Here is a 13,113-nt window from a genome sequence, read left to right on the forward strand (position 1 = left end):
CCGATCGAGCGATGGGCGCTCTCGGGCCCGCTCGATGTCTTGTCTTTTTTCGGCCACTCATGCAGAAGAAGAACTGGATATCTGGAGGAGGCTCCAGAGGTCATCCCTCTTCCAGTGAAGCCTCTCGGAGAAAAACCACCACCCTGGATGCCTTTCTCTGGCCCGTCGTGCTTTTCTCGATTCTCCTCCGCTGTTTCACTGCCCGATGGATCAAGCCCGACAATGCATCTTCTCTGGAGGAAACGAAGAACGGTGACATTGGCGCCACTACCTGCAACTCCTCCCACGTTCAAGAGACCGATCAATGCGGCGAGAGAGAAGGAGGTGGCCGAGCGGCGACGGTCGGAGCAGATCAGAAGATGGGGGCTTGGGGGAGGTGGTTGAGGGAGACCGGAGCTTGTCGGCTTGGGAACGGCCAATGGACTGCTTTAATGATCAAGTAAGGCAAATCTGAGAGCATATGGGCTGCTTTGATCGGGCCCAAATTCGAGCCTGGGTTCGAGTCGGGCCAAAAATCTGTCTGAGCTCAATCCAAAAATAAAATGAGCATTATTTTTTGACCCAAATTCGACCCGAATAATTTCAGGTTGAGCTCAAAGCCGGCCCGATCAGATGGGTCTCAGGCCATTCTGAGCCTACTTCCGACCCTAGTTAGGAACAAAGGAGTGGGTCTTTGGGTATTATTTATTGAACCTTTTCATTCCTAACTTATCAAATGATCTGGGCCATTCATACCAGATCAAACAATCACGTCTGCTTGCATACGCCGAATTCATCTGTATTTGTTGGCTCGAACCCTAGGATCTCCACAATTTTTAATCGCAGCCTCCCTCTCTCTCCGTGTCTACCTCGGAGCTCTCTGTCTCTTCTCCGCCGATCACCATCCGATCAGGTCCAGATTTTCTTTTATCTTTGCTTACAAATCTCCGTTCTTTCCATGGTTTTATTTGTATCTCATCGTTGTTTCTTTTCGTTTGGAATGACGTTCTTTGTGTTTGGAAGGATCTGTGGGTGCTAAATTTTTGGCGATTCCAATCGGTCTTTATTTCTGTTCTTTCGCTATCTCTGTTTTCTTTTTCGGTGAATAACATTGATCATTTTTTGATGTCTTGCGATTAGATATATATATATTTCTGAGTTTTTTTGGCTGCAGTAACTTCATTTTTTCGGTTGATTTGTTATTGGTTGGCTGTATTTGGTTTCGTATGCTGTTTTGGTGTCGTTGATATAAATTTTGTTGATATTTTCTGTGTGCTGATCTATGGAGTTGTTTATATAATAATTGTTGCTTTCGTTGCCTTTGTTGTTCCGATGTGGTTTTTGAAGTATTTAGTGATGCTATTTCTAGATTTTTTTTTAGTTTAGAAAATTGGTTGGTATAGCTATTGTAGATGCATACGTATATCATTTCTTATTGTCCCCTTATTAGATTTTCTCTTTGCTGAATACTGGCTGAGATGTTAGAATTTTTGGCTCACTGAAAATTCTTCAGCCTTCTATATTGGCTGGGATTATATATGTTTTGGAAACTATCTTCCTTTATAAATACATACGTATCATGTCAGACATATATCTTCATATTTTTGGCTTTAAATTGAGCATGATGCTTTATGAAGCTGTGGTGCTCTTTTGGACCCTAAAGGATTTTTAGATAAAGGTCAAATAACAAAAGTGTATTGTTTTTTTTTTCTTCTTTTTTTATTTTTACAGATCCCTTGTACTGGTTCTTCCAACTTGTACTAGATGAGTGCAGTTAGATCATCGGTTCATGAATGTCATTTTGTGGCCTCTTGTAGGGTGTGAACGTTGGATCTTTACATTTATTTTCTATAAAGCAAGATCAATAAAACCTAGTAGAAGATTCAATGGAGTAAAACCAATGATCATATTTATCATGGCCTCCTTCCAAGGGAAGAGGGGTTTGGTTTTTTATCTTTTGTTCAATAAAATATTAATTGAATGATGCTTAAGTAGTTTATATTTTAACTTAATATTTTTCTCAATCCAATGCATGATTGCCAAATAATGAATAGAATATCAAAGATTAAAATACGTGAATATACCTTTTCTTTGAAGTGTATTTGCAGCACAATGTATTAATGATCTTGGGATGTGTTCTGGAGGCATCACATGGTATCTTTTATTCAATTGTCGCTAAGATGGTTTTCGTTGGTGTGGTTCCAAATTTAGTTTATTTGGTTTGTTATTTCCAGTGCTTCTATTACACTTGTTTATTCTAAAATCTAAGTTTAGTATGTCGTGAACTTAGCTGGATTTATTTATTCTCCTTTCTGATGCAATACATGTATGCTGATTTTGCTTGATAGCACAGTAGGAACACATCCTTTTTCCTTCAGTTTTCAGATAATAATTTTTTTCATATCAGTAAGCCTTGTAAAAATTTTAGCATTTAATTTATATTAATGAAATTTATAATTTATTCTTTGAACTTCTTAGTTGATGAGCTTTATCCTGATCTTTTTCATTATTATGATTTTTGTTGTTGTTTATTGCGTATCTTTTTCATTGGATGTGCATTGTACACAATTGAAATGTTTGTTTCCATGATGTTTTCTTGCATTCTATTTCTACTATTTAATATTAATTGGAGTGCTTTTCTGGCAAATGTCTTATCATACTAATATTACATTGGCTGAAAAATATTTTTGTTGATGTTACAGGAATTTTCTTGCACAACTGCAGTTTACCTGGTGACTTTTAAGTGCATTCAAGATGGTATTTGTGCCAAACAACTGTTTTAGTCAGGAATATACTGTTCACTTAATTTTTTACCATATTCTAACTGCTGATAAATATTGTTGGTATATGCAGGTGAAGTTTACGGCAGAAGAGCTCCGCAAAATTATGGACTTCAAGCACAATATCCGTAATATGTCAGTCATTGCACATGTTGATCATGGTATGATTATAATCTTTTTCTGTTTTCTGTTTTCAATCCATTCTGTCAGAGTTCTAAAAGTATGAAGCTGTGAATGCTTGAAAGCATGTGTTAACATAAATCTTTGATGAAATATGCAGGAAAATCTACTCTTACTGACTCTCTTGTGGCGGCTGCTGGTATCATTGCACAAGAAGTGGCAGGTGATGTGCGTATGACTGATACACGCCAGGATGAAGCTGAACGTGGCATCACCATCAAGTCCACTGGAATTTCTCTCTATTATGAGATGTCTGATGAGTCACTAAAAAACTACAAGGGTGAAAGGAATGGAAATGAGTACTTGATCAACCTCATTGATTCGCCTGGGCATGTTGACTTCTCTTCAGAGGTCACTGCTGCTCTCCGTATCACTGATGGTGCATTGGTTGTGGTAGACTGTATCGAGGGTGTCTGTGTTCAGACTGAAACTGTCCTACGACAGGCTCTTGGAGAAAGGATTAGACCAGTTTTGACTGTCAACAAGATGGACCGCTGCTTCCTTGAGCTCCAAGTTGATGGAGAGGAAGCCTACCAGACCTTTCAACGTGTGATTGAAAATGCCAATGTGATCATGGCTACATATGAAGATTCTCTTCTTGGTGATTGCCAAGTTTATCCAGAGAAAGGAACTGTGGCTTTTTCTGCTGGCTTGCATGGTTGGGCTTTCACGTTGACTAACTTTGCCAAGATGTATGCATCCAAGTTTGGAGTTGATGAGGGAAAAATGATGGAGAGACTCTGGGGAGAGAATTACTTTGATTCTGCCACAAGGAAGTGGACTTCCAGAAACACAGGTTCACCTACTTGCAAGAGGGGATTTGTTCAGTTCTGCTATGAACCTATCAAACAAATTATAAGTACATGCATGAATGATCAGAAGGACAAGTTGTGGCCCATGTTGCAGAAGCTAGGTGTTACCATGAAGGCTGAGGAGAAAGATTTGAATGGGAAAGCACTGATGAAACGTGTGATGCAGACCTGGCTGCCTGCAAGTACAGCCCTTCTTGAAATGATGATCTTCCACCTTCCATCTCCAGCTAAGGCACAGAAATACCGTGTGGAGAATTTGTACGAAGGCCCTCTTGATGACATATATGCAAATGCCATCAGAAACTGTGACCCAGATGGGCCTCTGATGCTTTACGTCTCCAAGATGATTCCAGCATCAGATAAAGGTAGGTTCTTTGCCTTTGGCCGAGTCTTCTCTGGGAGGGTAAACACTGGTTTGAAGGTTAGGATAATGGGGCCTAACTATGTTCCTGGTGAGAAGAAGGATCTGTATGTTAAGAGTGTGCAGCGAACTGTTATTTGGATGGGTAAGAAGCAAGAGTCCGTGGAGGATGTGCCATGTGGAAACACTGTTGCTATGGTTGGTCTGGATCAGTTCATTACAAAGAATGCTACTCTAACCAATGAGAAGGAAGTGGATGCTCATCCAATCAGGGCAATGAAGTTCTCAGTGTCACCTGTTGTTCGTGTTGCTGTGCAGTGTAAGGTTGCCTCTGACCTTCCTAAGCTTGTTGAGGGCTTGAAACGACTTGCCAAATCTGATCCCATGGTGGTGTGTACAATTGAGGAATCTGGTGAGCACATTATTGCTGGAGCTGGAGAACTCCACCTTGAGATCTGCTTGAAGGACCTGCAAGAAGACTTCATGGGCGGTGCAGAGATTATTAAGTCTGATCCTGTTGTGTCTTTCCGTGAAACAGTTCTTGAGAGGTCTTGTCGTACAGTGATGAGCAAGTCTCCTAACAAGCACAACCGTTTGTACATGGAGGCCCGACCTTTGGAGGATGGACTTGCTGAGGCTATTGATGATGGGCGTATTGGCCCCAGGGATGATCCCAAAAGCCGGTCCAAAATCCTATCAGAAGAGTTTGGATGGGATAAAGAGCTTGCAAAGAAGATCTGGTGCTTTGGGCCGGAAACCACCGGTCCTAACATGGTTGTTGACATGTGTAAGGGAGTTCAGTATCTGAATGAAATCAAAGACTCTGTGGTTGCTGGGTTCCAATGGGCTTCTAAAGAAGGGCCATTAGCTGAAGAAAATATGCGAGGCATTTGCTTTGAAGTCTGTGATGTTGTTCTCCATGCTGATGCCATCCACCGAGGTGGCGGGCAGATTATTCCAACTGCAAGGAGGGTCATATATGCAGCCCAGATGACTGCCAAACCTAGGCTTTTGGAGCCTGTTTATCTTGTTGAAATTCAGGCACCAGAACAGGCACTTGGAGGCATATATAGTGTTCTTAATCAAAAGAGAGGACATGTCTTTGAGGAGATGCAGAGGCCAGGTACTCCACTTTATAATGTCAAGGCTTACCTGCCTGTCATCGAGTCCTTTGGATTCTCGGGCACTCTGAGGGCTGCAACTTCTGGTCAGGCGTTCCCACAGGCTGTCTTTGATCACTGGGATATGATGTCTTCTGACCCATTAGAGCCTGGGTCCCAGACTGCAAACCTGGTTGCTGATATTCGCAAGAGGAAGGGTCTCAAGCAACAGATTACACCACTCTCCGAGTACGAGGACAGGCTATAAGGAATCCAATATCAGAGACATGTTTTGGCTGGTCTGTTTTAATTTTTTTTTCCTTGAATGGTTTATTCGGCATCCAATTTTTAGTCACTGAGTTGTGCATCCAGGCAAGTATCTGGGGTGCATTTTTTCCGCGAGGGTCACATTTTTTAATCACATTTTTTATCTTTTGGTCGGAAAACTTATAGTTGGTTTGAGAGAGTTTTGTTATGGTACTTTTCTTCTGGCATTTTATGCCAGAGTTACTATATTGATTTTACATGACTGGAAATTTGGGGATCAAAATTCAGAATAATAATACAGTACTATATATTTGGAGATTGTGCATTCAACCTTTGTTTATGCACTTATTTGATGAATCATCTGCATTTTAAAATCGATTTATCTGAAACAAGCGATAGGATTTATCTGGATGGCTTAGTTGCTTGTTGTAGGTTCTGCAGTTAGGAGTCTCCATTTGAATCTACTGTCCTGGATCCCTCCCTCTATTGTGCTGACATCGTTATTGCTGTCTCTGTGTTTAGCCTTCTGAGGATAATTATCAATTCAATGTAATTATGATTGCCACTTTGATATACATATATACTGCAGATTTTGCTTTCTGTATTGCATTAAGGTGGGATGGTTTGTTCAGTTATATTAACTTGTGGAACATTAAATCCTATTGTCAGTGATCTGACATTGCTATGAAATCTTAGATGTTTCTAATTACAGTTCCAACTGCTGCGCAAGCTTCTTACAAGAACATCTTTACAATGTGATGGTTATGTTACCACATTATTTGAGAAATTTATGATATGTTCTGATTGGAATATGCACGCAAATCTGTTTTTGGCAGCTTGCTTCATGAAGCAGCAGCTCTTTTAATGTGATAGGTCTTCATGCTTGCTGTCACATTGCCTGTTGTAATGGTGGTCCATAGAGCACTAATTGAAGCTCCAGTGCTAAATAAGATGATAGGAATAATCTGTGAAATTAGAACAGCGAATGGGTAAAAGAACTTAATTACCTGCATGTCCAATTAGCGGATGCAAAAGGAGGTAAGGCATTTATCAAACTCATGAGCCAATCTAATGGTAAAATAATGTCTTTTGAATCTTAGATATTGATGTTTTATTTCATTTCTACAAACACTGCATGAACAACAGGAAATAATTTATTATGTAGACATTGCATGAAGTATATTGCCTACTTCCCATTATTGTTATGGTGGAATTATGATTAGATGCAAAATAAAGGGTAAAATCTGAATTAGTTGATCTAGAATTTATTTCTAGTTGAGTGGCAGCAACGCCTCGGTGGTCACACCTGTACATTTGGAGTCTCTTTGTTTGAGACTTTGGGAGGTACATTTCCAATATTTGGACTGGAAGTATTTATCTTATTAGAATGGCTAGGCCGTAAAGAAACTAACCTAATCATGAACAGCTTAGGCTCATCGATAGCAAGCTTCTTTGAGCTTAGTTCAGCTAGGAAGGAAAAATAGATATGCTTAGACCTTTTTTTAAAGCTTTGCTTTTAATAGAGGTGAGCTTGAACATTTTAGGTTTGCAAAATAAATAGAAGCTCAAATCATCTCAAAGAGAAGCTTATATAATCTCAAGTCCTCCTTGATTTCAATTCTCTCCTTCATAACAAGAGTGATGACTGAGCCAGCTCGCAACTTGGTTTATCTTGGTGAGTTTTCACCATTGGAGTGGGCATGTCCTTTTTCTCTCAATAAAATTATAGTTGAAGCCTATCAAAACTGATTCAGCAGATGCAGTTATTTTTCAGAACTCAGATATGAGAACTCCGGAGGGAGGAAATGAGGAATCCAGACTGAAATCCAGGTGCTGGTTGGAATTTATTTTTATTTTTATTTTTTTTGAGGGAGAAAGAAATGGAGGTTTAATTTCTTGACAATGCGCTATCCAAGCCAGAACCTTGATTGCTATAAACTGTGGGGATTAACACTGAGGTAACATCTACTGCACTGATATACAGCACCCAAGAAATTTACGGATCATGCTAGTTGACACCCTCGTATTCCTACTAATGCCAATGCATCAAACGTCCTATTTAACCAATACCATAAAATTCCTGCTAAAAGAAAAATTTAAATGCAAAAAAAAAAAATATAATGATTACATAAAGTATTGATTTGGTGACTAATACATGCATATGCTTTTATAATATGTATGAAACAAATATTTTAAGCTTTAAGTTGCAGGTTGCAACTTGCATACAGTGTAACATGTTATGAGATTTACAACTTTTGATAATGAATTATCTGGAGGTCTAACTTATAAGATAAATTCGATAATTGAGTTACATTCATAAATCTGTTCAGTTTATAAAAACATATGACAGAACTATTAATGAGATTAACCTATAAATTTTTCCTGTCATTCTTAAAAGTAAAAAAGCAATGTTCAACCTACTTATTGATTGGTGCGATGCTTTCTAGGCAAATGATGAAGCATAAATCAAACCTATATCACATATTAGCTTCAATTATGAGTAAAACTTCTAGCATTTGTCAAGCAATAACAAATTCATCCTAGATCACAATGAATGTAGAAATAGATGAGCAAGGTTGCTAGACCATTATGACATATTTCGTAGTTCATATCTCCTACATCTTGATTAGAAACTTAGAAACAAGCTCCTTGATCACTGTGCTTAGAGGATATTCAAAGATTTGCGACATGGTTGAAAGTTATGGAAGCATTTTAAACTTTCTGAAAAACTAATGGAACTTGCATTCAATTATTGCAACAAACTTGATGGTTATGACTTGCTAGTTACTAGAGCCTAAATGTGTATTGCACATGAAAGGCTACACGTGGTGGGAATTATGCACTCAGAGCTGCCGCAATAAGTGCAAAGAAAATATAAGAGCATTTTTTGAAAAGCCACCTCAAGAAGAAAACAAGAGCTTGGGTAGCAGAAGTGCAACTCCATCAACTTCCAACCTTCGCAGCACATCCCACCCCAACTTTTGTGTTACATACAGAAAAGAGATGATCAGAACAATTCCATGATAATTTTACATCGTTTAGATTCATTGTTTATGATTCATTTAGCTCCTTAGTTGGGCTTTTGATTCAGACATATTTTCTCATCCTCTTTTTCCAATTGCTCTGACTACTGTATCATTACACTAGTGTCCTTTGAAATCTGTGGTAGTCCTAGTTGTATCAGACTTTGCTATTTATATATTCATTTGTTTTTTATTATCCAATATGCCTTATTGATATACCACTGTTTGTAAACAATAGCCTCAGTCATGCATGTTCATTGCTTAAACTTATATTTCAAAGTTATGAGTTGACAGAAAAAGGAGTTTGGAAAGATATGCTGTTCTAATGTTTAAAAAAACAATATCAATTCAAAATTTACAACAGGACCTGAATTTGTTGGTTAGCACCTGTCCTCATGAGCGGGGAATAGGTTTTGATTTTGAACCAGAGGAGGGCATTCCCACTATATTTCTACAGAAAATAACAGTGCAAGAATTGATTTCTTTTTCGAAGGATATTTAACCTTCCTTTGTCATCCAACCAGTGTAATACTGGAAAGACAGTTGACAAGCTCGTCTCCAAGATGGTCAAAATGGTCACTCAGTAGGAGTTTAAACAGAAGGATCAGCTGTATTTTTTTGAAAAAGAATGGTAATATACTCTGAATCATCTTCGAGAAAGGCATATATGGCTCGAAGAGACTCTTGAACGGTAATCAAGTGGATTAAAAAATTGTCACAGGCTTATGCTGATGGACGCCCTTGGCTTCTTGATATTTGGCACATGTCCTTCAGTTGTCTCAACTCCTGGCCACCCATATCCTTGGAGAAAGACAGACTGTTCTCTGGTTTTGGTGGATGTATTAATGCTCGAAATATTTGAGTTAAACTATGATAGGCTTTATCCAAAATAAAATGGTAACAAGAAGAACGGTAAAGAAGTTAAAAGTCACGGTGCCTCAACGACAACAATAAAATAAATCCATCTCAGTTGTCTTTTCCTAGCTATCTTCTCGATTCAAAAGGACTTAATGCTATTATTCAATCTTCATTAGATGATATCTAGTAATACTATTTCTTTTTTTGTTTCATTTTTTCCTAGGAGCCAAGACTATTTCTTCACCACATCCAAACTATTGAATGATATGCAACAGTCTTAGCATTTCAGAACCATAAGTGATATCGTAATGAATTTACCTAAGTGAAATAATATCGACATGTACAAATGTTGTCATGGTTAACCGTGAACATGAGAGCAAACTGAACCAACAAGAGATGTGTTCATAAAAAAGAAGCTATACTTACCTGTAAAACATTTTGTTGTGCCACAATAAAATAGCTGTGACGTACATATATAGGTGTAACATCTACATGAAGTGCTGCCTTATAGGAATACTTGCTTTCAAAAATTTATGTAAGCTGTTATTGGGAGGTTATGAAGATTGATCTCAAACAGATGTTTGGTAAATTTTATTTGGAACTCAACTCCTCAGAGAGACTTGAGCCCCACTTGGAAAAGCTTTTGGAGGTCTAAAAACACACTTGGATGGTATGGTGACATCCAGTAAAAAATTAGGAAGTTGTTTTGGTTCTAATAATTTTTTTTTGATGATCAAAAAATCTATCAATAAATCTCATAATTACATCTTATATCCTATCATATTATATTATTATACAATAAATATAATATAATAATCATAAACTAATAATATATTATGTTATGTTATATTATATTATATTATATTATATTATTGTGATGATACATAGTTATAATCTAATATATTCTTATATTATATTACAACCAAGCATAATATAGCATACTATTACAATCATAATATTATATAATTCTAATAATAATAGTTATATTATGATCATATAATGTATTTTATAATAATATAATAGAATATTATATTATATTATTGTAATCTAAAAATATAATATAATCTACTGTAATATTATTACATTACAACAATACAATCTAATATAATAATATTTAATAATAACATAATATTATTATATTATATTATATATTATGTTATAATTATAATAATATTATTATGCATTATATTATATCATGTCATATATGTTACTATAGTACTCAATATTATATTACGCTATGTTATAATAATATTAGACAATATTAATAATATTGTAGTATATAATAATATGTAATATTATATTATATTATACTCCATTATATAATACTATGCAATACACTTTATTGTTATTTTATTATACCAAAAGTATTTTTTTTTAGTTATCAAATATATGTTAAACTTCCACAGTACTTTAGAAATTTAGGCAGCAAATAATTTTTTTATAAAATCTTTATTTTTAAAAATTTTACTTCATAAAAACTCTATTTTCAAAAACTCTGACGGATCTATCGCCAACGGCAATTCCAAACAGGACTTTAACCACTCTTAGCTTTGGTTCCAAAGAAGCCAGACTCTAATGAGGTTAAGCATTATCATCTTATCAGTTTGCTTAACAGTTCCGTTTAAGATTGTATCCAAATCTTTAGCCAACATGATTAGGAGGGTCTTCAATAGTTTGGTGTATCCGAACCAGTAAGATTTTGTAACAGATAAGAGTTTGATTGCTTTGTGAGAGTGCATGAGGAGGCTGTGTTGTGGAGCTGGAGGAGGAAGAATGGCAGTGATGCGCAAACTTGACTTTAAGAACGTATAAATTGGTAGTTTCTGATACAAGTTTCGAGGCTAAAAGGTTCAGAAGAAGATGGATTAGCTAGGTGACAGTCTACCCAGTAACATCAAAAACAACAGTTTGATCGATATGGAATAGGCAAGATGCATTCAATGTAGGAGAGGGTTTGAACAGGTTGATCTGTATGAGACCGTTTCGACAGGGTGATCCCATATCCCCTCTGCTCTGTCTTAGTGCCAGATGGGATAAGTAAAATCTTGAGCAAGGCTACATTGTAAGAATTAAGTCAACATGAAGAGAAGTTCTGGAACATCTAATCTGCTGATGATACTATTAAATTTTGCCAAGCTGAGGAATCCTACTTAAAATGTATTTTTGAAGCTGATCCCCTTTGCATAGAACTACTCTATAGTTTGAGACTGAATCCATGTAAAGTTTCCTACTATTTCTTGGAGATGATTAACTGTGGGGGTAGCAGTATGCAAGATCATGGGACTGCCAAGCGGAGGTGTTCAAACTAATATTGTCATTTGCACGGGTACCAGCTTTGCAACCAAGTTTGGAGACGTTTGAAAGATTCAAAAGGAAGCAAGCCAGTTGGAAGAGTAGATTCCTGTCTTTGGGAGGAGATTAATCTTATTAGATGCAGTTCTCAAGAGGACAGATAGAATCTGAAGGAGTTTCCTCACAAGGCACAGTTCAGGAGCTGTTACAGGTTCAAAGTGTCTAGTGAGTTGGGATAGAGTTCACATCCTGAAGGAGGATTGAGTTTTTCAATAATGCTTTGTTGAGTAAATGGTGATGGAAACTATTGGAATGGAGCTGCTCCTTGGAAGAGTTTGGTGATGCTTAGATATTATAGGAGAAAATTATCTGGTAAGGAAAGCAGGGATCACAAATTTGCGGTGTCCCTCTTCTGATGAGGGGTTCTCAAATCTAAAAAAGAGTTCTTGAGTGGAGTTAACTGGGAATTTTCTCAAATTCTGTAAGGATGTCTGGGTGGGGGACCATCCACGATTTATGTTTTTTCCTAAGCTTGTCAGGATAGCTGTTGACGAGAATGGTGTGGTCTGGTTAAATGCTGAGGAGCAACATGATTCTTTCATTTGGCATCTGAGATTCAGAATCCTGATTACCGAGGAGAAGCTTGATGAACTGAACAAGTTTTCTAGCCAATGAGGTATGGATGGGTGCAATGAGGTGGAGATCGGGTAAACAAGGAAGCACTTCTTCTAGGGGGTGTTTGGTTAGAGAGAGTGGGGCTCTGAAATCGAAATCGGAATGGATGACTCCCATTCCAACCATTTGGTTGGGAAGAGTTCCATTCCGATTCCAATTCAAGAATGAAATAGGAATGGCTCAATCTATATAGAACTCAATCTCCACTCTCCTCTATGGATTCAAATTTTCGTTTCAATTCCGATTTCGATTTCGATCATGAACCAAATATTTCAGAAGATTTGACCATTCCGATTCCTATTCCAAACCATTCCGATTTTTCATTTTCATTCTGATTTCGGTTGCGAACCAAACATCCTCCTAATTCTTTCTTTCTGCCAGTTTTTAAGCCGTGGGAGTGTTAAAGTTTAATGTCCCAGCTCTTTTGTGGAAGGCCTTTCTGCTGATGAAAGTGATGAAGTTTTTGCATAACCGGCCATGTAGAAGAAGATTATGAGAGGAGAAAATTGGAGGAAACAAAATTTAGCCAGCCATTGTTTGATCGACCCCTCTGTTCTCTGTTTTCTATGGAAGAAGTGAGGGCCTTACAGCACTAATGCAGCAGCAAGGAATTTGTTGTCTGTGATCTCACCCGCATGGCCCTCGCGGAGTATAGCTTACATCCCAACATTTGATTATATGGCAATCGCAAAACGGTACTAGAAGTCAGATTTTTTTTTTTCAAGACAACTATTTAAACATCATTAGGTTTTATAATTTGGTAGGCATGAGGCTTGTGTCTTACAC

The 13,113-nt window shown here is 37.3% G+C and overlaps 1 protein-coding gene across 2 annotated transcripts; it reads left to right on the top strand.

Moving 5' to 3' along the window:
- The first annotated feature begins 755 nt into the window (after positions 1 to 755).
- LOC105032360 (elongation factor 2) lies at positions 756 to 5,804 on the top strand. 2 transcript variants are annotated; one of them, XM_010906800.3, is made up of 4 exons: positions 756 to 892; positions 2,682 to 2,736; positions 2,833 to 2,920; positions 3,040 to 5,804. In XM_010906800.3, the coding sequence occupies exons 2-4, from the start codon at positions 2,734 to 2,736 to the stop codon at positions 5,478 to 5,480; spliced, it is 2,532 nt and encodes an 843-aa protein (XP_010905102.1). In that variant the 5' UTR covers positions 756 to 892; positions 2,682 to 2,733; the 3' UTR covers positions 5,481 to 5,804. The 2 variants fall into 2 exon arrangements, with proteins under 2 accessions (XP_010905102.1, XP_010905101.1); XM_010906799.2 differs by lacking the exons at positions 756 to 892; positions 2,682 to 2,736 and having other exon boundaries at positions 2,827 to 2,920; positions 3,040 to 5,557.
- The last annotated feature ends 7,309 nt before the right edge of the window (positions 5,805 to 13,113 follow it).

The sequence above is a fragment of the Elaeis guineensis genome, chromosome 4, assembly GCF_000442705.2.
Source record: "Elaeis guineensis isolate ETL-2024a chromosome 4, EG11, whole genome shotgun sequence".
NCBI classification, from domain to species: Eukaryota; Viridiplantae; Streptophyta; class Magnoliopsida; order Arecales; family Arecaceae; genus Elaeis; species Elaeis guineensis.